Source organism: Abramis brama (genome assembly GCF_963993115.1).
Source record: "Abramis brama genome assembly, chromosome: 23".
Lineage (NCBI taxonomy): Eukaryota > Metazoa > Chordata > Actinopteri > Cypriniformes > Leuciscidae > Abramis > Abramis brama.
The window spans coordinates 24036830-24064446 of NC_139985.1; the positions used below are offsets into that span (position 1 = coordinate 24036830).

Sequence of the window (27617 nt, forward strand, 5' to 3'; positions counted from 1 at the left end):
CGCTTGATGACGTGACAACCGAGATATCTGGCCTTACTAGGATGCATCCTTTCGTTTGAGAAGCACCCTATGACAACAGCTGATTCAGCCTTCATCCCGGGGTGCTGCTATTTTTAGGTCCATCTAGTGATTGTTTTTCAATTAAACCACATTGGAAGTCATTTAATTTAGGCCGCATGTCAAACTCCACTCCTGGAGGGCCACTGTCCTGCAGTGTAGCTCCAAAACACCTTTCTGGAGGTTTCTGGTTCAGGTGTGTTTAATTAGGGTTGGTTCTAACCTCTGTTGGAGTGACACCCCTGATTTAGGCGATAGGCCTGACCCAAAACAGATGCAACATGGTCTCAAGTAAACAGCACAAACCTTTATTTTTATAAGTTCAGTCATTTTCACAACATAGACAGTTGATTTGGTAAATTTCACCACTGGACACTTTAACACCAAACCCCTTATTGTAAGTACAGTACATTTACTACTGCATATTAGTGTTTTTTTCCTTGTACATTACACTCAAAAATAAAAAAAATAAAAATAAAAAAAATCACAATGGAAAGCATGAATAGAAATAATTCTAGATAATAATGTAGGAAATGGAGAACAAACTCGTAGTCATGATAAACTGATCTGAACGTGGAGCGACTACTTTATATGGTGAGCTGTGGTGTTAATAAAGATTCAGTCATATCTTCTCACTTCTGATTTCCAGGGCCATGAAAGGGTCTCACTAAGGTCCTCTATCTATTGTATTGTCTGCTCATTAGTCCTGAAGGAGAGGGTCCCACCTATTTGTCCAGGGCCCCATGGATTTTAGCAGTGCCTCTGCAGATATCTACATTAAACTTTTTTTCTACAACATGATTTGAGGTTTTAAAGAATCAACAGCATTTGCCACAAATACAGTCAAGCTTTTGAATTTCAGCAAACCAGCTCTACGTAGACATGACAGTCAGTCTATCTTCCTGCTTTGGTTTACAACAGTACGTTTCAACTAGGATTTAAACCACTTGATCACATTTCCATCACATCCTACAAAAAATGATCTGTTTATGTTAACAGAATGATAAATAATCTGCAACACATGAAAAGGTATTTTCTTCAATATTGCTCTGTAATAAAGTGACATTCATTCACAAGCAGGCATACACGACAGCAGGTAAAGAACACCCTTTATATCCTCTTTTTGTATTTTTTTCTTCTTAATATCACCTAGATTTTTTTAAAGCCTAGAATTGATACAACACAGTTCACACATAAAACCAAAGACTCAAATGTATGTACAATAAGTGTTCACTAAAGGAAGACAGAATAGCAAAGGAAAGATGCAGGAATAATCAGGGAGGGTCTTATACATGTAAACGTTAATACTTGTCATGGACTTTTTTTCTTTTTTTTTGCAAACGGATTTTTCATTATAGTTGCAGGTGTGGTATTATACAGAGCCACATCAAATATTTCATAGGACACACACCAGTCTAGAAAGTCTTTATGGGAAATTCCAGTCAAATCTCAGATATTTGCTAAATTTTGTGAGCGTATAAGAGTGTTATTGATAGCAAATAGGTTGAGCTTATGGCTCTGCTATAATGAAATTACAACATGGCTGCAAATCAGACTCTGTTTTTGACTAGAAATATACTTGACTAGACCTAATGAAGCATTTAGAATGGAATCACTATTTGCCTAGATGGCTTTATTTCCTTCCATGCAAATTTACATCAAGGAATGTTTGTGTATGATATCTGGCGTTCAGTCCCGGGACTGAAATTACATGAGGCAAGGCAGTAAACAAGATACAATGTCACAGATACAAATAAGCAAGGTTGGTGACTCGCACTGCAAAGAATTACCATGAAAACAGCATTAATTGACTTCTATAACTTTCTTTATATTTGACTGAATTGGTCATTTTCAAAAAACAAAAAAACAAATAATAATAAATAAATAAAAAACATTTTAGATATGTATCTCTAACATTATAATTTAAATACTGAACTGTATTCATTATGTACACTTCTGGAATAAATATACAGAAATCTCTTTTTTTATATTTGTTCATAAATATGGTTATGGAAGAGTACAAGAAAAGAATATGAAGTGAAATGAAATGAAGGCATCGAAAATTAAAAGATTACTGATTCTGTGTGCTACACCAAACTTGGTCCTAATAACACACCCCTAAAATTTGAACTTCATTAAGTCTTTAAAACATAACACAGGCTTAATCAAGCCTAATCGAATTCTTAAATGGTGCTATGGCTTTCCTTTTAAAATGTAATGGATTGCAGGTTGAATAAAACCATGTCAAAGCTTTAGGTGTTAAAGTGAGACATCAGAGAGGAGAGGGTGTGGCCAGAGGAGGCAGTAAGGGGAACTGAAGGTTTTGTTTCTTGATCTTTTTAAATACCTAAACTTGTTTGTTTTTTTTGTGTGTGTGTGTGTGTTGGTGCAAGGCAGTGCAGAAAGAGCCGTGGGGTTTTCAGCAGGCGCAGTCCTGGTGCGGGGCAGCGGGTTGCTCTGTGAGCTGCGGCCCCTGTTTGGCTCCCGTCACTGCAGGATCAGCAGCATCCAGGCTCTCTGACATCTTCTCGCAGATTATGTCTACCAGCCGCTCGAAGGTTTGTTTAACATTAATGTTGTCCTTGGCACTGGCCTCAAAATACTCAAAACCTGAGGATAAAAGAAGAAACCAAGTCAAGACTAAGGCCCTGTTCTAAAACCCATTGAGCTGCCACTGACAAAAGCACCATTTCAATTTAAGCGCCATATTCGGCAGTTGTCAGGTGTGAGTTGTCAGGAGTTGATCATTTTTACCATAGTTTTTATTTTGCTACAGTTGCCTTTGACAAGTTTTACAACATTGAGATGAAGAGGTACAATAGTATCTTCGTAGAGCCGGTTTTGGAAACAAAAGCCATGTCTACTGTAATTCCATCAGGTGAAACTCCAGAAACTTCCAGAAATAATAAAAAATGGACTATAGTGTGTGCTTTTTAGAGTATTGTGTCCTTAGCTTAGCTACATGCTAACGCCAAACTCTACTGAAATCAATTGTGATTTGTATGACACACAGAGGTTTTTTTTAGTAAGTATGCTGCTTTAGAAAGTAGCTGCCTATGTAGGCAGTAAAGACAGCTTACTAGGTTTTGGAACCCAACCCAATATAGCTAATACAAATATCAAGCCATGAAAAAATGGATACCGTACTTTCCAGAAAATAAGTTGCACGTGACTAGTCACATCGGGTCAAAATTGCATTGATTAGAGAAAATAAAAAAACACCAATAATTCACATCGGTGTATAAAAGTCACATTTTATTTTTACTTTCAAAAATAATGTAAAATACAGTGAATAAAACGAAATATTACAAACATTATAAACACTATCAACATGTATTTGAGTTGTCCTCACTACACAATAAATAAAAAAAAGTATAAAACAAACAAATTATACTGCCAGTCATCATAAACAACATTTAAGTCTAAATCAATTTTACTAATGCGAAAGTAAAAATACCGGCATGTGGGAAATGCGTTATAAAAATAAACTTGATAAAAAGATGATTTAAAAGAAAAATTTATGTTCCAGAAAATATGATGTATGTCAGCAAATACATTTCTCCCTGAAAGAATATTTGAAATGACACAGCTGTGCCAAACACCAAACATGACTTACCGAGATGCTCGGATAGCTGTCGGCCCCTCTCAGAGGCCACCACCCTCTCATCCTCCATGTCACACTTGTTGCCCACTAGAAGCACCTGAGCGTTATCCCATGAGTATGTCTTAATCTGTGTGGACCTGCGGGAGACCAGTTACACATAATTAAATCTTTGCTTGTTAAACACAATTTCCTCTGTTATATTTGAGGCAGAATGTTTCGCATGTTTAGTTAATTCACCAGTCTTGCACTGCGGCGAAAGACTCCTCGTTGGTTATGTCGTACATGAGGATGAAGCCCATGGCTCCGCGGTAGTAGGCAGTGGTGATGGTTCTGTAGCGTTCCTGTCCTGCTGTGTCCTGTAAAGGAATAGTCAGTAATTCACAAGTTAAAATAGGAACAAATGCAAAACCTATTTTTTACATTTAAAATATACAGAATATGCATTTGTTGGCATTAGCCAAGCCCTTACGGTAAGAACACACACACATATATATACATATATATACACATGTTCAGTTCTTTCTGGTTCTCGAATCTGATTGGCTGAGAGCCTTTTCCAGCCGTGCTATATTCACACAGAAACAGCACTCTAACTGTTTCACCGTTTGTATCACTCCGCTAGAGGCAACTGTCATGGCGGTCGAGCAAATCCACCATATTTAAAAAAAAATACTACTACTGTTGTTGTGTCATGAAATGTAGTTTTAAGAGTTTCTTTAGGCGAGAATGTAGTTATTTATACCTCAAATATGTGACTAATATATAATCATAGTGCTTATTTTACAATCTGTTGAGACACTTTCGCAGATGCGAGGTCCAGGCCGTCAGTGGCCATTCAGCGCTCATGTACCCGCAGTGTAACGGTCACCAGCTGGAGTGCCCTTGAAAGCCACCATAGGGCACTCCACACCAGACTATCTTGTTCACTCACAGACTACATCTCCCATCATTCTCTGCCTGGACTCATCAGCACTCATTATCACATTCACCTGTAACTCATTATCTTGTTTAGTTCACCCCATATAGCCTGGTTCACCCCATCACTCACTGTGAAGTTTTGTATGTTGTTGCACTGCACTTCTGAGTGTTTTCCCTGGTTTTCTTGTGTCTTGGTTTTTTGGATTTCTTGCCTATCCCGTGGATTACTCTTGTGCCTCTGACCCCTGCCTGTTTTGTTTTGTTCTGTTTGTAACAGAAACCTTCGCCTAACTTAGATCCAGCAGCCGAGAATTTACCAACATGAATCCAGCAGCACAAATTATGCGTCTCCGTCAAGGAGATCGATCAATGGAGGATTATGTGATTGACTTTTTGGAGCTGGCTCACCTGACCTGCATGGAAGAGGTATGCTTAATGATATTTTTTCGGGGAGGATTATCTGAGCCGCTCGGTTCAAGCATGCCTCTGTGCAATCCTCATTGGACTCTTGGACAGTATATTAACTTGGCCCTGCAATTGAGCGATTCAGCTTTTACTGTGGGTTTGGCGGACGAGGAGCCCCACAACCCCACAGTACCTGCCAAGTCTGAGTCCGTCCACGTCAGCCCTGCCGAGCCTGCGCTTCACGTCAGTCCTGCCGAGCCAGAGACGCTTCACGTCAGTCCTGCCGATCCAGAAACGCTTCACGTCAGTCCTACCGATCCAGAGATGCTTCACGTCACATCTGCCGATCCAGAGACTGTTCACGTCGCCGCCGAGGCAGTGTCTCTGGACAAGATGGCCGCTGACACACCTGAACCTGAGCCCTTAGCAGAGATGGCCGCCGACACGCCTGAACCTGAGCCCTCAGCAGAGACGGCCGCTGCCACTGTGTCGGTTCCTGTCCCTGAGCTGGTGTCTGTCCCTGAGCCGGTGTCCGCTCCTGTTCCTGAGCCATGGCCGCCCGAGCCTGTTCCTGTGCCATGGTCGCCTGAAGGGTCGTTTCCTCCCTGGCCACCTGAAGGGTTGTCTCCTCCCTGGCCGTCTGCACAGCCTGCTCCGCCCTGGCCGCCTGAAGGGTCGTTTCCTCCATGGCCACCTGAAGGGTCGTCTCCTCCCTGGCCGTCTGCACAGCCTGCTCCGCCCTGGCCGCCTGAAAGGTTGTTTCCTCCCTGGCCACCTGAAGGGTCGTCTCCTCCCTGGCCGTCTGCACAGCCTGCTCCGCCCTGGCCGCCTGAAGGGTCATCTCCTTCCTGGCCATCTGCACTGCCTGCTCCGCCCTGGACAGACTACATCTCCCATGATTCTCTGCCTGGACTCATCAGCACTCATTATCACATTCACCTGTAACTCATTATCTTGTTTAGTTCACCCCATATAGCCTGGTCCACCCCATCACTCACTGTGAAGTTTTGTATGTTGTTGCACTGCACTTCTGAGCGTTTTCCCTGGTTTTCTTGTCTCTTGTTTTTTTTTGGATTTCTTGCCTGTCCCGTGGATTACTCCTGTGCCTCTGACCCCTGCCTGTTTTGTTTGTTTGTTTGTTTGTTTGGACTGTCTTCCTGTGCTTGACCCTCTGCTTGTTGGATTACGATTCTGGATAACCCCTTTAATAAAAGCTGCTTTTGGATCCTCTACCCTCGTGTCTCGGAGCAGTTCGTAACACGCAGAGAACAGCATCATCTCGGCCAGTCTTTCAGGAATTTGCCGCTGGCTCTTATGTATAGGGCTGTCGTGATAATCGCAATATTGTAGTACCGCACTACTGACTGTTTTCTTTTATCATAAGGCTATACCCTTCTTGTTTTGAACTTCGTGCATGTGTCTTGAATGTTAAATAAGTTTATAATGATAAGAAGACCATTTATCATGATTTGCACTTAAGCCTAAACAGACAGTGAATATGAGAGAACGACTGAGCGTGAAGAGTAAAATTTCATCTTTGAATATAATTTCATTGTTTAATATTATGTATCTGTAGTATTATTATTATTATTGTTCTTTATTAGTATTCATAATCAGTTGTATTATCTTATGAAGTTTAAAATGCATGAGTTAAACTATAGATTGCATGGACTGTAAAATGCAATGTTCACTTAGCAGAGAGTTCCGATGATGATACTTCAAATGTGTGCAGTTGGTATTGTAAGACTTGAGAAATTAGAAAATGCCGGACAGTCTGGTTAAGGAGCGACCAGACCCTGAGAAGACTGGATCTTGTTGGAAATTACCATTTGAACTCACCAGAAACACGTAACAGGGTGATTGGAATAGTCTGCGAAGAGCGGGTCGGATGGGAATTTAGCCTGTGAGCATCTGAAATGTTATTAGGCTAAAAGGGATTGGTACAGCTGAATTGTTGATGGGAGATTAAAATTGTCAATAAAATGGACTTTTATCATTTGATCTGTCTTTGTTTGATTAAGTAAGAGATGTTTTTGCTTTTTAGCACTAATAAATCTGTAATTGTGGTATGGACTTTTGGGGTTGAAGCTGGAATTGATGAAGAGTTCCGAGCATCTGAGAAAACCGAAGAAAGCCAATATAAACATTGCATCGAGTGTGAGGTTGGTATTTAGCGGAGAGTAGAGACACATTTGGTGAGTATGTCTAAAGTTATGGGTTGTCTGGCATCTAGGCGGTGGATTGAGTCCTTTGGATAAGAAGGGAGGTCTGTGATTGGTTATTTCTTCGGAGGGTGAACCGAAAATAAGTTTATGAAAAAATTGGATTCCGCTTATGTAACCCTTAATGGAACAAGCTTGGAGGTTCTTGATGCTGTAAGTTGAGATATAAATGAGTTAATAGTGAGAAGTAAAAATCGGGAAAAGGCAGGTTGTATGTGAGGTGAAATGACTTAAAACATCCCCATGCAGTTACGCAAGATTGAAGGGTTCTAGGGAAGATGGCTTGAAGAATGGTGTTGAGAGATGTGTCAAGAAGGGTTTTCAATTGGTGGTTTATGGGAATATCAACTATGAATAATGAGGTACTGGGGTTGGGTCTGCCTCTGGTGCCAGCAGCCTGAATTTCTGAAAAGCAAAACGCGCGAGAGAGTCAGCTATTTGAATTTTGGACCCAGGAATGTGTTTGGCACATATGAACTATATGGGCAGTTATAATGAATTGCATGCTGAAATCCAAATAAGAAGTCTTAAGAGAAGCATCAATGTGGGGGAGTGTGAACAACCTTTATTAATGCAATGCACGGTTGCTTCGTTGTCTCAATGAACTATGATGCTATTGGTGGACCATTCTTTTCCCCACAGGAAAGCTGTTACGACAAGAGGATAAAGCTCGAACAGCGCTGAGGACACTGAGGACTGCAGTGAGTCTAGAAGCTGGGGGCCATGTTGACACGAACCAGCTGCATTGGTGAAATCCCCCAAATCCTATGCAGGAGGTAAAAAGTTGAATATCGACAGGAAGAGACACCAAATTATCATAGAAAAAGTAAAGACTGTTCCACTGTTTAAGGAAGGTTATCCATAAACTAAGGTTGTTGCAGCACGAACTAGTAAGGTGAATAATGTAAGGAATTGCATAGTTGTTAGAGAGAATCCAGCAAATAGCTTCTGACAACATGTTGAAAATCTTCGGGCTGCTTTTGCAGCCAAAAGTTAAGCAGAAGGCGAAGTATCATTTTCCGTGCCAGCATATATGCTGAATAAATACCATGAATCTGGTTGGATGGGCATGACTTTAATTGCAGAAGTGATGTCAACTTTGGCGAGCCACGAACAGTGTTTTTCATCAAGGTCATTGCTTGATCAATGTTGTGGTAATGAAGAGAATATTTTTCAAGAGGGATAAGGCTGTTTATGCTCAGAAGCTGGGAATTGTGCTGGGCTGAGAGATCGATTATCAAGCATTTTTTACCTGAAAATGTTCTAATAGCCACTCCAAAGGGGCTGATACAGAAACACTTGAATGGGGAAATGTTAAAACGGCCGATCATGAAGCCTGATTAAACATCTTTTTTAATTAGATTATAGACTGTGTCAGGCTCAGAGAGAGCTGACTGAATATTATCACAAATAATACTTTGGGAGGGAGGCTTTCAATGGCAGGTTTTAAATCTAGATCTGCCAGATCTCTTTAAAGGGCATCTTGAGCGGGCATGAGCACAGCCACAATAGCTGCAAATGTTCATGAAACGGCAAAGCTGTCTTGCACATCTCCCCTTGTTTAAATTATTGCAGACCTGACTGCTGGAAGCGAATGAATTAAGCGTTTCTCCTTCTAGTATCCATAGCTGAGGAGTCAAAGTTGATGTTTGCTGGCCACGGGACAGCTAGTTGATTTAACCTGGGATGAATCTGGGCATGGGGGAATTGAAGGGTTAATCAGAGGGCAAGCTGTGGTGGAGTGGGCAACGAATCTACAGACCGCACAGGAGATGTTCCTGGAGCCCAAGAACACCATATTGTGGAGATCTGCATCTAGTGCACCCCAGTAGGGCACTGATACCACTGGGCAACACGGACAGTGCATTTTACTGAGAACAGCTTATGATATGTGTAAAAGTGAGTTCCTCCGTAAGATAGCGCGAGCTCTGCAATTATCGCAAGATAATCATTCAGATTTCACTGTAGTGACTAAAAGCGATGGAGAATTCGGAGAATGAAAGGCGATCAGTGGGATAGAGATCTAGCTTGGGAGAGAGTGTTGGGAGGGAGAAAGGCCGGAGCCTGGAGAGGAACAAGGAGGGTACAATAGGAGAGAAGCTAGGAAGGAAAATAAGACATCTGGGCCTGCGCCGCTAGTGGAGGCAGCCTGACGCTAGGGTCTGATGGTGGGGCTGCAGGCCACGGATAGGGAGAGGATTAGAGATAGCGTAAGGAGAAGACTGTGATGGCTGGGCTTGCGCCGCTAACAGAGGCATACTCACGCTAAGTGGAAGGAATGCATCAAGGAAGGCTGGTATTGCGAAATGAGGTGCAGCGCTGGGGAAAGCCGCAGTGTGTAACTGGGCGGAGGGAAGAGGAGAGTGGGGCCTGACAGTGGCAGAATCTGGGGCACGGCCCAGACTTGCTGAAGGCCTACTGCCACAGCCCGACACACGAAGGAGGTGTCGGGTCTTGCGAGGAAGGGAGACAGAGTTTTTTGGGGAATCTGAATTCAGGGCCCTACGGGTATTGCTTGCTTTGTTAGATGCCTTGGAGGGTGGAGTGGATTTAAGAGAAGGAACTGCTGATTGTAAGGAGACATACAGGCCTTAAAACTGTGTTTTGTTCATTCTACAAGAGAAATGGACATTTGCGCTGATTAGAGTCCGTCTCAAACCTAAGGGGCCTTTCACACAGAACACATTTTTCCATTCCACTGCGCTACTTTTCCATAGTTTTTGTAAAATACATGCTAGACTGACTTTTTTTTACCTGTTGCGCTCACATCTTGTGTCTTTTGCAGCGTCTCCCTCATGACACGGCATTCTAAAAACGCGGTGCTCAAGTTAAAAGAAGTTCAACTTTTCCAAAACACATCTCTAGACCTTGCGCTTTTTTTCGTTCCACTGACCTGCATCTTGTTTATTTTAACAGCAAAAACACATTCTGTGTGAACCAGCCCAAACAATGTCCATTTCTGTATTGCAGGGATTGTTGTTTGGGCCGAGGTGGAGGAGGACACTGAAGAGGATTGTGGGTGTCTCGCCGCTGGAGCCAAGGGTAGGACTCGAAAAATCATACTGACCCAAAACGTTTGGATGGTAGTGTTTGATATAAATCTGTTCATCATGCATATGAAGTGATTGTGTCTCTTTAGAAGACTTGGATTAAACTGCTTGATTCGTAAAGATGACTTTTACAGTACTTTATAAAACTATTTGAAGCATGAAAGTTTTACTGGTATGGACTTTCCATGGAGGGACAGAAATCTCTCAGTTTTAATTAAAAATATCTTCATTTGTGTTTTGAAGATGAACAAAGTATCCAGAATGACATGAGGGTGTGTAATTGATTTTTGGATGACCTATCCCTTTACAACAGTGAAATATAACTCAATTAGTGTGTCTTGTATGTAGAGAGATATTATTGAAATGCTTATTTTAATTTGGTGGACAATAACATGATTGAAAAATCAAATGGATTTACATTGAAAAAAGGGCCTGAAGCCATATCTAGCGACTAGAATGTCACTGAAACTTGAGTAAGATAACCACCAAGCAACCAGAAATCTGGTTATTTATATTCTCTTGCCAGATTTGTGAAATAAAATTATTGAAAAAGTTATTGAATTTTCTACCACATTTTTGAAAAGCTGTAGTAAAATAAAATATAATTCAGTGATCATTAGTCATCATGTTATTCCAGAGACAAGCTTTTGTTTGGCCTCCTGCATAAGTCAGGCCTCTATTGACTGAACTGAGTGAGTTTATAATTAACAGGCTCATTTCTCTGGTGCAGTGATGCAAGGATCAGCTCCTTAGGCTACATGGTGGATGCTTTTTGTTATACTTGATCTCATATTTCTTGATAGGAGGAGCTACAAGGCTAAATCCTGTATTTCTGGTTTATGTGGGAAAAAAGTACAGAGGCTCATTGAAGGAATATTCAGAGATTAAGTACAACTTCGACAACATGCTGTTGATTACCACAAATAATTTCAGTTTGTCCATCATTTTTTTATTTTGATTTTTTTATTTATATAGTATATTCAATTACATGTATTTTCCAAGTATAGAGCATGTATTTAAAACAATACTAAATAAATTATTTAAAAATAAAAGAAATGAATGTCCTGAGTATTATGGGTTTGGCACAACATGATGGTGGGTAAATGATAAACTCCAGTTAATTCAACTATCAAAGACTTTCTAAGAGAAACATTAAGATGATAGAATTATGAGGACATCAGCCTAGTGTATCATATCAATAGACTAAATCCTCACCGACAATGTAACCTCTCATTCCTATAGAGACTTCACAAGGTCAAAATGGAGTCTACTGAGCAGCACTAATGGACCTATTAATATACCAAAATATCTGAGACCGAAAGCCTATTTTTGGCTCTTGACTCTGATACCACAGTAATACATCAGCATCTTTTCAACAATATGCTGCAATCCAGCAAGTGTTTCTGTTTTCTATTACACTGACCCTGAACCATTTTCAAAGAGTACAGTACAGAGCATCAGGGCAAACAAGCACTGTTATGTGCCAATTAAATTCTGCATCCATCCAGGCTAAGCAAAAAAACAAATAGTATGCAGACTACAAAAGAGCACACAGCATGGTGTATATGCGCTTGAATAGACTTTCCATTTCTAGTGTGACGAATGAACTGGAACCATTAACAACTGCAATACCTAACATGTCTTGGGACTAGGGATGCTCATATTGACCGTTTAACCGTTAACCGAATGTAAAAATTTTGACCGATTAATACTATCAGTTAAACGGTTTAAAACGTTTTTTTTTTTTTATCTTCTTTTTTTTTAGTTTGCTGCATGGTTTAAAAATAAAATACTTTATAGCTTATATATTTATTAACTCACGGAGCGCGTCGACACCTTTTTTACAGTCTATGGTCGACACGCGCAACCACATACGTCTCGAGACGTTACCTGTGTATTCCCGTCCGATGGGACATCCATCCCATCGGAGAGGGTGTTTTCTGCCGCGGGTCTAACTGTCAACAGGCTGCGCTCTAGACTGACCCCACATCACGTTGATGTTGCTTTTTTTAAATAAAAAAACGAGAAAAAAAAAATGCCGTTTTTTTCTAAAGCTTTGTTCAAACGGATTCAGTGTTTTCTTTTTGTCATCTTAATTTGTTAATTATTTAAGTTTAAAAAATATATTTAGTGTAGGCCTATTTTGTTTTTTATTTGTATTATTTTATTCTGTTTTTCTCTCACTGTCAGAAATGCTGCAGGTGCGTGAACATTTAAACTGAATCCAGGTTCTGTTGTTGATCTGTTCTGTATGCTGCTGTTTGCACTTTGCACGTTAAAATAAACCCTTTGATAAAAACTTTTTTTTTAAAAAGGGTCACAGATACGCGTCCATTTTATTTGTATTTAATGCAATTGACCCTTCGCAAAGACCTGCCCCCCTTAGTTACTGTCGCTATGTCCGACAAGCTACGCTGCTCTCACGTACACCATGTTCTCACGCAGTGAAAAATACATCGCGGAGCAGAGAGGAGACTGACAACATGCTGACAGACAAGGACAGACCAGGTTACTTTTCGGTTACTTCTGATATTAAACATATTAAACAAAGTCTCACCTTTCAAATTTGGTCATTTTTTTAAATAAATTTATACAATAGGCTACATACCGTTTTGTGGCTCTTAAATGTGTCTGACAGATCGCTGTAGAGCATCCGTTAAAGCTGCTCGTGAACCGATCATCTCTTCCTTCTATAGCATCAAATAAGTTATGAATTAACATAAGAAGGAATGTTGTTTTAAACCGCGGAAAGGGGTCAGTACATTCCGTTTTTCAAGTTCAAATCCTCCCATGTTAATCTGCTAGCTAACGTTATCTCTCCTGACTGCTTTGTCGGACAAAATGGCGGATTATGATTGGTGAGATCGGCTGTCAATTCAATATTATAATCTTATCAGTTAACGGTTAATAATCGATTAACGAGCGGCGGTTGTCGGTCGGGAAAATTAATCGAAATGAGCATCCCTACTTGGGACATAACTTGATCAGACATTCTTACACAAAACAGGATTTAAATAAAAAATAACCCCCTATATTTCCAAGGTGACAACTGGGCGCCACTCTATGAATCATGCTTGAAGTCATGTGACAACAATGTAGCATAGTACTGTCTGAAATGTTTATCGTTGCATAATACTTTGAATAAATGAAGAAGAAGGTTGAGCATATACAGTACATTTTGTACAGTATTCAATAAATAGCAAGCAAGTATTCAATTCTGAATATAACCAAATTTCCAGGTCTTTTTAGACCATATACTGTATGCCACATAACACTACATTTTATCCATGGTAAGATGGCGAGAGCAAGCTTTTCTCTAGCGTGTGTGAATCTGGTCAGGTCTTTGCTGCGGTCTGTGAGGTGGGGGAGGGTCGTCTTCACCAGAGGGAAATATGAGACATTGGGGGAGGGGTCCTAATACATCACAAGCGATTCTGATTGGTTACTCATCTAGCACATCAGCAAACCTCCCCAACCATACTAGCTACTGACCATCTCTCTCTTTCTCTCTCTTTCTCTCTCTGTCTTTCTCTGTAGAACACAACATTTCTTTAAACCACAATGGCTTAATTGATTCCATTGGTTGATTTTACATATTTAGGTTTATGGCATTACTATCACAATTGTATTTAATTTTTTGAAAAGTTAAATGCCTGGGGTTTTTTTGTTTTGTTTTACACTTGCATATTAAACCACAGCTCTGTTCCAGATATTTAAATAAAATGTATGGGTCTGAAATAAAACAATCAATATCAATAAACAGTGACTTTAACCCCAGTATAATAATGGATCACCACTATGGACTTTCCAGTAAGAAAATAGCTAGAATGCAAAAATCTGCTTATTCGTTTTTGACAAAAAAAAAAAAAAACATTAATCTCTTTTCTACCACAACAAGCCCTTAAACTGGCACAGATATGTTCCATTTATCTACATCAGCACCTAATCAATGCTCTCAGTGCTGATGGGAAACAATATCTCACCCAGATCTGCAGCTTTATCCTCTTGTCGTTCCTGTAGATGGTCTTCACCTTGAAGTCGATGCCCACCGTGCTTACAAATGCTGGGGTGAAGGAGTCATCAGCATAACGAAACAGAAAGCTTGTCTTCCCAACGCTGCTGTTCCCGATGATCAGGATTTTGAACATGTAATCAAAGTTCTGGTCGGAAGACTCCTTTTGTCCATAACGATTATCTGTAGCTGAAGCCATCTATAGGATGTAGAAAAGAAAAAGAGGATATTATTTATACATTTGCGTAACAGCATTCAGGCTATAGCGGCATCATCATTATGTTAAGTTCCAAAACACAACAAACATTATGTTTTCAAATATTGAATACTGAGAGAATAATGCAAATAGTTAGCATGTACTCCTTGGGCATTGTAACATTGTAAATCACCAACGTTATGCTGCCTTCTATGATTCCTTCTTCTGGATTCTATTTACTCATAAAGCAGCAAAGCTTGTATCCAGGGGCCAAAACTATTTTTGCCACACCTGCCAATGGCCAGTGACTTGAGAAAATGTCCTGCCCATTAAAATGTATTTGCTTTATTTCATAAAAAGCAGTTACTATTATTGATGTGATTTTTGTAGTTTAAATTGTGATTGCAAATTATAATGCATTTTTTAAAAGCAGGATACAGGATCGTTGTGCTTGTGAGTGGGTCAGCACAGTTTAACCAGTTTAACCAGTTACCATAGTAATAATACTATTGCACTGTAATTTTTTTCTTACAAATCTAGTATTTAATACATTTTCAAATGCATGTATAAGCGACCCAAACTCTCAGCACTTGTGTGAGCAGAATTTACTGTGTACCGAGCCATTCTGAGATGCTGAAAACCCAAAGATCATGAGTTGCTCGGTTGTAAAAGAACACACCCTTTCACTCTGAAACACACAGAGCATCAGACTAAATATGATATAACCTGATAGCTGCCTTTGCGATTTGATAATTCAATTAGAATTCATAAAAGTTACCAACCAACTGGTGAGTGACACAATTTCATACACTCACCAACTATAGTTTTTACAAGCATGTGGCGATTGGTAAGTGTTCATTTTAGGCCCTGCTTGTATGCTTTGCAGAAATGGCAATCCCAGAATGCAATGCAATGAAATCAGTGCAAAAAAAAAAAGTATAAACCAATAGAAATGTTGATCATACTTAAATCATTCAATACTTGATACTTAATAATAAAAACAGTTTAATCTAATTAAAATGAACTGTTCATGCAATATTTGTGTACTACTTTTAACTCTTTCACTGCCATTAACATAATTTTCTGTAATTTATGAGACAACGCTTCTAAGCCATTGAAGGAATTTTTCGGCTTTCCGTGTTTTTATTTTAATACAGTAGCTATTAGGCAACTTCTGAAAGAGTACAGAATCTCTGAATCAAAACAGGCAAAAGAGGCACAACCAATAAAAGCACTGCTTATGCACTTTTTGTTAAATAATAATAATAATAATAATAATAATAATTCATTACATTTATATAGCACTTTTCTCTGCACTCAAAGCGCTTTACATAGAAAGGGGGGATCTCCTCAGCCACCGATGCGATGGCAGCCATATCGCACCAGAACGCTGTTCAAAATGCTTTTTTTTATGAAACTTAACCACATTCAAGTATTAATAAAAAAAAAATGACATTTTTTTTTAAAGCAGAAGCTCTGTCCTTTCTTTTGATGCATGTTCAATTATTTATACAACAAAATATTCTGCGGGCCATGAAAGTTTTGTGAAAACGATAAAAAACACTGGAAAATGCTGGCACAGAAAGTGTTAAGTTTATTTGAGCATAACCAAATCAATACGCAGTCATATTGACAACGACTCCAGGGCAGATGTTTTGGGCAGGAAAAAGCAACTTGTATCTGCTTGAATGGGGAAATACCAAAAACTGACACTTCAATAACATATTTCAAATCAGCAATACATTCTCATAAACCGGTTCTTACACTCAAATAAGTAACTGTTTCCATCAAAGCTACAAGCAGCAGCTGCAGTGATGCAAAGACTTTACCAACTGGCGACTGGCTTGTTTATTTAGAGGCAGTATTTACTGCCATACTGTGACTACTCCCATTCATTGTAATACGAGTGAACCATCTTGGTACACACAGTTTAGGGGTGGGCGATATGACCAAAATGTTACATTACAATATGAGTAAAGCCCCCCAGTTAAGGAAATTCCAGTTCCAATTAAGAAATTGTTCATTTGTTACTCTAATTGATAGAGTAACCAATGCTGCGTGGTAAAATGCAACAACTGTTTTCAAACTTGGCTTGATTAATGTGTTGTGCATAGCCTACGCTGTCATTTTAATTTTTTCATTTTCATTTTTCATTTTTTTAAATCTAGATTTATTTCAGAACAATTGAACAATACACGATTTCAAATATATTTTAGCCAAAAATTAATAGCAATAAATAACACCAATAATAGGCTATTATTAACAGCAAATGCTTTGTAAAAACAGAAAATAACAGCACATTTCAGCCTGTCACCATCATGCAAACATGAAATATCAAACGTAGTTCTTTCCAGGTTTTTGCATTTTTCTTGTACACGTTTTGGCTGTTGCACTCGTGTCTCGCGTCTTTTGCAGCGTCTCACCCATGAAACGGCATTTTAAAACGTAGCGCTCAAGTTAAAAAAAAGTTAAACTCAGGTCTAATAACTATGCTTTTTTCTCATTCCATTTCCCGAGTTTCGTTTTTTTTTTTTTTTTTTTTTTACGCAATAGAGTGGTGCAGGTATGACGTCACTTTGTAGGCCAACCAGCAGTTAGCATCACACTGGTTCCTTCGACAAGTTATCTAAAAACATTTATCCAGAACTTCTGAGTCAGAATAGTTTGTAAGAGCACAATTATAACCATAAAGATGCTGTAAAAGCGAACTGAGTTTACAGGTTCGGCGTGATGACGTTTAATCTCCTCGACAGCCTCTGCAGTCCCATTTAGCCACTTGTTAGCAACCGCCTTTTTAAAGACACGTAACAGCTTCAAAAAATCATGAGTGGGGTAATACTGGTATATTTTTATGTCACAGAATAAAACGTGAAAGTGTCTTGAGCTTGTGTTCACCACAGACCTTATTTCAGACATTTAACCAAAACCTCATTAAAAAAACCCATTGACTTCGGGACGATGGAACCGGAAGTGCTAATATGCTAACTCGCTTCTGTGTTTTGGCCTAAAAGTGCACCACTCTAATACGCATTTCTGAGTGAACAGCCGCTAACACTAGCGATGTGTTCTACGTTCAAAGAGCACGTCACACAAGACCAGTTAATCAGGCGTGCTAATTTCTTCTCTTACTGCTTATCATAGCTGTATTGTCAACATGTCTATTTGTAACATTTGCTAACATTTTTATTCAAAACCTTGATTTCTTGATTTAAAAATTCAGGCAAAACATTACATTTTTTAAATCGTCCAGCCCTGCTACTACATGTTGCACAGTTTTTTTTTATTGTTTTTCTCCAATCACAGAAGCGCTGCAGGTATGTAATGTGACGATTTATGAATCCTCATGTTCTGTTGTTTATGCTGCTATTTGTGCATGTAAAACTGAACAAAACAAATTTTGGTATTTTTAATGGGTCACAGATACTTATCCATTCTAACTTAATTGTTTAATTGCATTTTAAGATGGGATCCCCAAAAAATAAAATTCTGGCTATGCCACTGGCATATATGGTTTTTGGTATTATGCTGTTAGCTTAGCAACATGCAAACTGTTGCAAAAAATTTATTACATAAGGAGCACTATTTGTATGATGCATGATGTGTATGTGACATTTCCTACATACAGTTGCTCCCATGTAATGAGCTAACAGAAAGGCAGCAAACAATTTTGGAACAGAGCCATTGTGATTTAGTACATGTAGGAGCTTGCTGAAGACAGCAGAGCAAGCAAAAGCTTAACTTCAAAATTACTTTATTTGGATTCACTATGGCTGAGTGAATCGTTGTCCCATCCACTGTCTGACACTTATCCCTTGAGACCTGTGACCAAACAGCAGCGGTAGAGTCACCAGCTACTGAAAATCAGTCAGGCAAGAATCCCGGGACAAAAAGAAATGTCTGAGAGGCTGCCATGCCTTGGCATTAATCTGACATTTTCTTTTGGTGTCAGATCAATATTTGGCACAGGACCTTCTGAATTAAAACCGTCTTTTTTTAACACCTTCATCGGAATATGACAAAGGCGACTCAATCTATTGTCCATCTGAAGTTTACATGAGCTGCTGTAATGATGATGATCATTATAATCTGTGATTGTATAACCTTACGGCTGTAAATGACTTAAACATATATTAGGCTAAATCATTATAATATCTTAAAGTCTGCGTGAACCGGAAGTTGCAAACGACTTTTCTCCAGTGTTGTGACGTATTTCCCAGTGAAAAGGAATATTGAACAGAGGGCAGGGTTTTACTCTAGCGCTCCTCCTCTCCATCTCTTGCTCATAGCAGACTAACGGTTTGAGGGGAGTGGTTAAGCGTTTTCAACCCAAGCCGTCAAACCTACATCATCAGAGAAGGAACGCCATTCCAGACCGGAAGTAACTTTTCAGACTTTGATTAAAGATTACGACGGCAAACAAATTTTTTTCTGTGTATTAACTTGCACGGATTAATTGTTCACCACAAGACTAGTAATATGCGCTAACAAAGTAAATAGGGTCAATTTTGATTTCAGTTGGACTTTAATGAGAAAACATAAAATCAGAATAAGAAAATGATAAGAAATCAACATCAAGTTGAATAAAAAAGGTGATATATTTACACGTTAAATGCACTTACTATAGTGCATTAGTACTAACCCTATAGTAAGTTCTATAGTTAATTAAAATTACTCAGTACTTTTTTGTTTAATTTCACTGTACGTCACCTTAAAATAAACTGTCATGGCATTAAACACGTTTAAAGGAACACGCCACCGTTTTTTGAAATAGGGGTTATTCACCGTCTCCCCTACATTTAGATAGGTGGGCAAACACATTTTTGTCTCAGTGCATGCATTGTCTTAGTCTGGCAGCGCCGCCGCTAGCTTAGCTTAGCATAATGAATGGAATCCTTTGTTTGCGGGATAGCATGTCGTGAGTAAAAGTGATTAAAAAAATATATATAAAAAAAAAAATTACTTCTTGTGGCCTGCGTATTCACGACGAGTACAAATAGCAATGCAGAGATATCACGCAACACCGGCTAATATTCACGCCGGTATACGGAAGTTGGGGGATTTCAGGTGTTGCATGATATCTCTGCACCCAAGTAGCAGTGCTCCGCCTGTGCTTCACCCCAATATAGTCCCAAGTCAATATATGCCTAGTCTTAATCTGCATTGCTATTTGTACTCGTCGTGAATATGCAGGCCACAAGAAGTAATTATTATTATTGATTTTTTTTTTTCACTTTTACTCACGACATGCTTAGCATGTTAACTTGGAATTATTAACTAATTACTCTTTTCTGTAAAACAAGTACCAGGATGGATACTGAAGGTGAGCAGAGAAGAAAGTTAGAGAGGGCAAATGTAACATGAGCTTACACACTGTACATATCGCAGTGACTCAACAATGCTTGGGAGATCAGATTGGGATCAAGTGAAAAGCAACAATCAGATCTTATGGATAGACATATAAAAGAAAGAAAATGCTGAAACACTGTGCAAGCCTTTCACATTGACAAGGACAGATGTTTTATTCTTATCAAGCTGTCTCAGGAAGGTTTTACTTTAGGACTAATCAGCCATTCCACCCTAACAATGTTTTACACTATTAAATTAAGCTAATTCTGACATGGGGAAGAAAAATGTCAAGTTAGACTAATGTTCGTCTCAAGTCAGTCGTGCCATACACATACAGATGCTGGAATATATTTGGAACAGCATATCACTACTATTTCTGCAGAATGTATAATGCGCATGTATGCATATTTTCCAAATGCATTGAAAATGACCTATTGTATTTACAAACAATTGCAGTACACAGTGAAACACACTGTGTACTCAACTGTATCAAATAAATACAATGCAAGTGACTTTCCATTTTCATTGTGATTAACCACAGATAATGTTAGACACATTTATTAGTCTTCAACCCTGATACATTATTTTATCATCTTTACAAGCCTTTAAGAATAGTAGATGGTTGAAAAGGATTGTGTCATGATTCCTGTCTTCTTTTTCCCTGATCTTGTGTGGACTTGTTATTTCCTGTTTTGCGTCATGTTTTCTTTGTAGTTTTTCTTGTTGATTAGTTCTTTAATTGTTCCCAGGTGTGTCTTATTTGCCAATTACCCCTTGTGTATTTAAATTATTCTGTTTCCTGGTTCTCTGGTCTACATGTTGGATTTCTGTCAATAAACTCATTGCATATGGATCCAGCTCTCCTTCGTTCTTGAAAACTCTACGTTACAGATCGCATGCCCAAATTGCAGATGTGCTGTTGTAGTAAAAGCATTGGATTTTATGCAAGCTACAGCTGTATACATGATTTCTATTTCTTTTTATTACATGCTATATTCAACAAACCTGTCTGCAACCATTCAGGTGTACAGGCAATGTTTATTAATTGCTCTGAAACAGCTGCATTGACAGCGAAGGAGAGTTTGTGTATGTACAATATTAGCAATGTTGCAGTCTCGGCTTTGGATGGGCAGCTGAATGCTGTACATCAACAGAGACCTTCAAAATATAAACTTTAAATGAGCTACATTTTCATGTTTTTCCAACTTGGTGTCATCTCCTTCTCATGTTTTTTTAAAAAAAGTAATGCCTACTTCGTAATTTTTTTATTTTTTCAAGAAATGGTGCTTTAGTAGATTAGAAACACACCGGTAAGCTTCATCATTTAACTGTACAATTTCAAATGTTAGGGCTGTTTGACTTAACATATGCAGAATACAGGAAAAGTGGGATATTTATTGTTTTCCTTTTTCCTTTCTATAGTTTAGTGGAGATCTTTAGCAACGATACCTTTCAAAAGTTAAGGGTTGGTAAGATTTTTTGTTATGCTCACCAAGGTTATATTAATTTGATAAAAAATACAGTAAAAATTGTATATTATACAAATTGAAATATATTATTATATTGAAATATTATATATATATATATATATATATATATATATATATATATATATATATATATTTTATTACAAATTGAAAATTACTGTTTTCTATTTGTGAACGATTTTCAGCATCATTACTCCAGTTTTCAGTGTCACATGATCCTTCAGAAATCATTCTAATATGCCGATTTAACCTTTCTTATTATTATCATTATTATGTTAAACAGTTGCTTAATATGCTTAATATTTTTTTTGGAAACCGCGATAATTTATTTTTCAGGATTCTATTATGAATAGAAAGTTCAAAATAATGTATTAGAAATAATAATCTTTTGTAACAGTATATGACTTTACTGTGACAATTTAATGTGTCCTTCCTTGCTGAATTTGATGTTTTATTCCAAGACGACACCTGGGCCCAGTTTTTCAAAAGTAATCCAGTGGGATTTCGGATCACGGATTGGATCAAATCAAAGCATGTAATCTGATCTTACATTTGATCTGGATCAAACCTGCCCTTTGGGTTTTTCAAAACTTTGAACTCGGTTTGGGATCTATTAGATCAAAAAAAAAAAAAAAAATCCCATCAGAAGGGTGGATTCAGTTGTGATTTTTCGAACCAAATGAAGAGAGTTTTTTTAAGTGAATGATCACAAAATCAATGTTTACTGATGATATATACATTTCTTCATATTTGAAGCATATATGAAGCATGTCACATCTAATGAGATATGGTAAACAAACAAACAAACAAAAATCTCAAAGCTATCAGCGGTCAAATAAATGTCACTGTTGCTCACAGCTCTCCACAGTATACTAATGGCAATGACAACAACAAATATACTCAGTCATTCAGTAGCCTAGTTAAAAGTAATTTCTCACAATTGCATCTCTAATTGCATGTCCAGTGTGTCCTTCATTAGGTAAGAACATTAGCGGCTGTTCTGGTTCTACATCAGGCTCAAAAATTGTCATCAAGAGGGACATATTACGATGTAATACAAAACAATACAGGCAAGGATTATGTTGCATGCCACCTTGGGTTGTACTCGCAAGTAGTTAAGGCACGTCTCTCTGGACTCCATTTAAGCGTTCAATGGCACATCTTGTTTTGCAATGTGAGGAGTTGAAGTGTACCTGCTCAGCTGTGTTTGCAACTGGAAAAGGGGTCATTAGCCAGGGTAGGAGTGGATGTGCGCTGTCTCCCAATACTATGCCATTTGGTCGGTGGGATTGAGGCTCTCTGTATAGTGCACTCTCTCTTAGAATATGTGCATCATGAACAGACCCTGGCCATTTCACAACACAGTTGGTTATTATGAGGTCGGCATTGCCCACAAGTTGGATGTTGATGCTGTGCCTCCCCTTTCGATTGACATACTCCCACTTCCTTTCACAAGGTGCTTGGATATACACGAGTACAATCAATAGCACCAATACTAGTGCTAGGCATGTTCCCCATCTGAAAAAAACGTGCGTTTAGTCTGAGCTGTCTGGTCATCCTTAGGAAAGGAAACAAATTGATTGATCAGACTGCCCAGTGCTACTGACATAGCCTTCACCACATTACTCACGGTTGCTTTTCTCACTCCCATATTGTCACCAATTACTTGGTAGAAAGTCCCACATGCGAAAAAGCACAGAGCGATTAAGCACTGTTCCTCCACGGATAAAGCATGACTCCTTTGGGTTTGGTGTTGGAGTGTTGGCCTGACAAGATCTGCAATGTACTTAATGTCATCTCTCCCAAAGCGAAAACGTTCACACAGTTCTTCTGATGTGTATTGCTCGAGTGGTTTGGCACGCTCAGCATGCGCTTTAACGGTACCTTCTCCTATGGTAACGATGAACAATACCCGCCATGTGGATGCCTCTGTAGGGCGAAATGGGTGAGAGAAATGGGTGCAAAGACATGATGTGTTTAAATGGTGTCACCCATTAACCAGCAATGAGCTGATTGATGTAAGCCTAATTGAGCACAAGCCAAAGCAATCATGCTCAAGGCTTTTAAGATCAGTGTTGGCTACACCAAAGAGTTGGAACCATGGACTCAAAAGGGCCTAATTTCACTGTGGCAGAAACTTGTGCACTGCTGGAGGGTGTTCGGGCCAATTTTGCCTCGATAGTAGGAGGTTTCAGCTCTGCAAAAGGTGGAGAAGTGACCAGAAAAGGAAAACACAACATTTGGCTGGCTAATGACCCCTTTTCCAGTTGCAAACACAGCTGAGCAGGTACACTTCAACTCCTCACATTGCAAAACAAGATGTGCCATTGAACGCTTAAATGCCATGGGGTCTGGCCAAAAGAGGACCATAAACCAAGTTTTGTTGCGATTGAAGAGCCTTACTGAAGCCAAGAACCCCCAAACAGGTCATATAAGAGGGGTGATTTCACTGATATGGTCCTTGATATCATAGGAGGAGAAAAAATCAGAGGCCCTGCATGGCATTGAAGGCATAGAAGCAGATGGAGAGGCCACAATTACAAAAGTGGTAAGCCATGCTTACAAAGACTAGGACTTCAGCAGAATGCGAGCAAAATTCTCCTGCAGAGGAAATGTTTGTCCTGGACTTGACTACAGTGATTGAGGATCCCCAGTGGATGTAATGAAGACAGTCCAAGACGTTCCTACAAGAAAATGCAAACGTTCCTCAGCTACAAACCAGGATGGTGACAGCTATGAGTTGCTTCTGAAACGGGAAACCGAAAGAGCAGAAGTATAAATTGAACTGGGTAGAGAACAAATCTTGCTTACCCAACTGCAGCAGAAAAAAGTGCAGATGGAGATACATCTCCTAAAGGCAGAGATGGAAAGAGCTGGTATCTGTCCTGTAAATTATTTTTGACTATTGGATAGTATTGTTTTTGTTTTGTTATTTAACATTATAACAAAATAAGGAATGTAAAATGTTTTTGTTTCTTAAAATTAAAACAAACAATGGCAAAACATGGGATTTCCAAATCCAGATCAATTTGATCCAGATTATTATTTTTTTTTTTAAACGGGCCTTGGACACCACTCATATGCAGTGTTATGAGGTCATGTGACAACAAATAGCATACATTTGTCTGTATTATGCAACGTTTACCATTGGATAATGTGTATTCTGTTTTTGTTTCGTTTTTTTTAAAGTAGTCCAGATATAAACAGATAAAAGTAGATCACAGTATATAGCTAGTAGGCCTATTCCATTAACAATATAACTTGTCTCTTAATTTAAACACACTGAAAAAGAAAAAGAGATTCAGGGCTGACATTTCACCTTAAAACATTCCATTAAATAAACCCTTAAAGAAATTGGTTCAGAAAGGCACAGACAGAGGCTAACATCATACTACTATACACTTACTATTTCTACAGTATAGTATGCATGCATATTGTGTACAGTATATAACAGAACAGACTATGGCTGTGTCCAAAATAGGGCACTATTTGAGGGGACAGTCATTTGATGTCCAAAACCATAGAGGGCGTTATTGAGTGCACTTATTTATTCCCACAATGCATTGCAATAACGAGCGTACAACCGATGTACGCTCAATGGCTATAGAATACCCATAATGCACTGTGACGATCGCACCGAATTAATTCCCGTGTCTGACCATCCATCCATCCATCCTTTTTCCAAATCGCTGGTCCAATGTGGCTACAGCATAATATCATACAGGTATAAATTCCTTTTTAATTGATTATTAAATTGTTTAATTAAGGTTTATACATGGTAGTTTCCATGACAGAGTTCAAGATAAAGCATTAGGCCTACTACTGGAGCTGCCAGTTTGCTAAGTTTCAAATGATTATTAAATAGCAAGCAAAAACTATGCAAAAGCGGCAGCCCTTCCAGCGAACTCGGTGTCAGAATTCACTCACTCGTTTTCATTCACTCCTTCAAGTGAACTATTTTAGTGGACTAATGTAGGGAATAGTGAATGATGGTATAGGGGGGTGATTTTCGAACACAGCCTATGTCCATTACTGTATCCCACAATGCAAAGCACTTGACCTCATATATTATTTCCAGAGTGAAACAAAATTCAACAAGTCCTCAGTCATTATTTCAACAAGCCACTTAGAGAGTTAAAGTTGACCCAAAAATAAGAGTTATTTTTTCCTTTACTCACCTTTATGTCATCGTCTGTGGAACGCAAAAGGAAAAGTTTTAAAGACTGCAGTTTGCTTATTTCTATGCAATTACAATGAACCAGGAGTGCTCCATGGAAAAAGTTACCAAGTTTGGAACAACATGAGGATGAGTAAATTAATATTTACTTTTACACAACATTTTAAAAAAAGCCTTTTTATTTACAAATTACACTGGATTCCACTGCATTTCTGGATGCTACTAAATGCCACATATTAGGTGTCTATAAAGTGATATATATATATATATATATATATATATATATATATATATATATATATATATATATATATATATATATATATATATATATATATATATATATATATATATACACTGTGCAGTACTTAGTAACCAGTAATTCACTCCGAACAGAGACATTTGGAATACTGTGGCAAAAAGCGAAATGGGATTGGAGATTGGCATCGTATTCCACTTCAGGGCAACATGATCTTTAGATAGAGAACTCAAGGGTGGTTAAAGAGAAAACAATGTTCCTATTCTATTTCTGACCTGTCAAAAACACCATAAAAAAACTCTAATACAAGCTTAATTAATTTCATATACATGTTTAACCAGGATACATGTATGTTCATCACAATCAAAATAATTTCCACCAGACACAGCACAAACTCAACAAAAAGGCTTCTCCTCCAGAGAACCAGGAAGCTGATCTGTGATTCAGCACTCCACGTCTGGTGTGTCGGGAAGATTTGCAGAACACCAAAGCATCCTATCAGCATCTCTCCTGATAACAGAGGGCTCGAGCAGACTAAAAATAGAGGCTAACTTTTAGATCTCAGATGCTCTTTCAGCCCAAAAACAAACTGCCAGACCGCCAGCTCATTTTTATGGCTATATATTGTTGGGAAGAAAATTGTTTTCAACAGCAATTACACTACATGAAATGTGCAGGCTCTGCTCTAGACTAGAGACTGCTTTTCTCTTCCTTTAGACTCAAATCCTCAATAATGCAAAAGAAATTGAGACTGACAGCCCTAGTGGACACTGTGTGGTCGGAGCTGCTCTGTTCAAGAACCATCAAACTGATCTGCTTCAAAATCATCATTTAAAATACTAGTCAGATAACACTGCTGAAGAAGAAGAAGAAGAAGAAGAAGAAGATCTTAAACCAGCCTAAAATGGTTTGCTGGTTAAGCAGGTCTAGCTGGTGGTGACCAGCTGGAAAGTGCACAAAAACACCTCTGAACCAGCCAAAAGACCATCAGCCTGTTTTGGCTGGTTCAAAACCTTTTTTTTTAATTTATTTATTTATTTGTTTTTTAGCAAAGAATAGGCCTAAACGAAGCAACCTAACATATAAACTGCCAAATGTGAGACATTTGTCCAAAACAAGGACAGAACCACTAATAACTTTGGTTTTGCTGAATTATGGAGGTAAATATCCTAGACATAGAGCCACAAAACACGTGCATTTTCTTGAATGGTTCTATGAGACATGCCGGAATTTTATCAGTAGCCCAATGTTATACTAGAATATTACATAATACAGTACAGCCTATTATACATTATAGCCCTTTATTATAAAAGGAAAATTATAACTAACAAAAAAATCTGAGCATCCTTACATAATAGGAAACAGCACATGTACATGCAACACTGCTGCTGCGGAGGATATTTTCACCTGATTCACCATCTTCTGAGATGATGCTAAAGAACACAACGAGCATGGATTCGTTATTCTCGTTTAGATATAAAAAACGAAAAGGCAAACAATCATTCGAATCCGTGCAATGTAATGCCAACGCTTCAAAGGCTATGTGGCAGATCTGTCTTTCATGGGGAGTAAAAATAGAAGCACAGGATTCGCGATGTTCATGTCAAATGAAGGTTATTCTCCTTGCAACCAGCACATTTTTCGCAGTTTCCCAGTGACAAACACACACATAAACATATATTACGGTATATTTAGCGTAAAATATTTAAAACGCATATTACTACCGTTCTCTTACCGTAAAAGCCTTTTTAAGCGTCACTTACGCCAATACTGCGCCTTTTCCAACACCTGCAGACAATTTGACGTCACTTGAAAGACGTGTGACGCCAAGAGGGGCGGGGTCAGAGCTTTTGATTGACGGATCCGAGAGCTAATAATAACAAT

The 27617-nt window shown here is 38.6% G+C and overlaps 1 protein-coding gene and 1 pseudogene across 2 annotated transcripts; both read right to left on the bottom strand.

The window, feature by feature from the left end:
• Positions 1-349: 349 nt before the first annotated feature.
• Positions 350-27573, bottom strand: rab3ab (RAB3A, member RAS oncogene family, b). The gene is made up of 5 exons (XM_084100693.1): positions 27469-27573; positions 14240-14467; positions 3899-4017; positions 3674-3798; positions 350-2667 (listed from the first exon to the last, which is right to left on the bottom strand). The coding sequence occupies exons 2-5, from the start codon at positions 14465-14467 to the stop codon at positions 2477-2479; spliced, it is 663 nt and encodes a 220-aa protein (XP_083956819.1). The 5' UTR covers positions 27469-27573; the 3' UTR covers positions 350-2476.
• LOC311074748 (putative nuclease HARBI1) lies at positions 22218-23216 on the bottom strand (annotated as a pseudogene). Its single transcript has one exon. The product of its transcript is annotated as a putative nuclease HARBI1 (transcript).
• Positions 27574-27617: the final 44 nt, after the last annotated feature.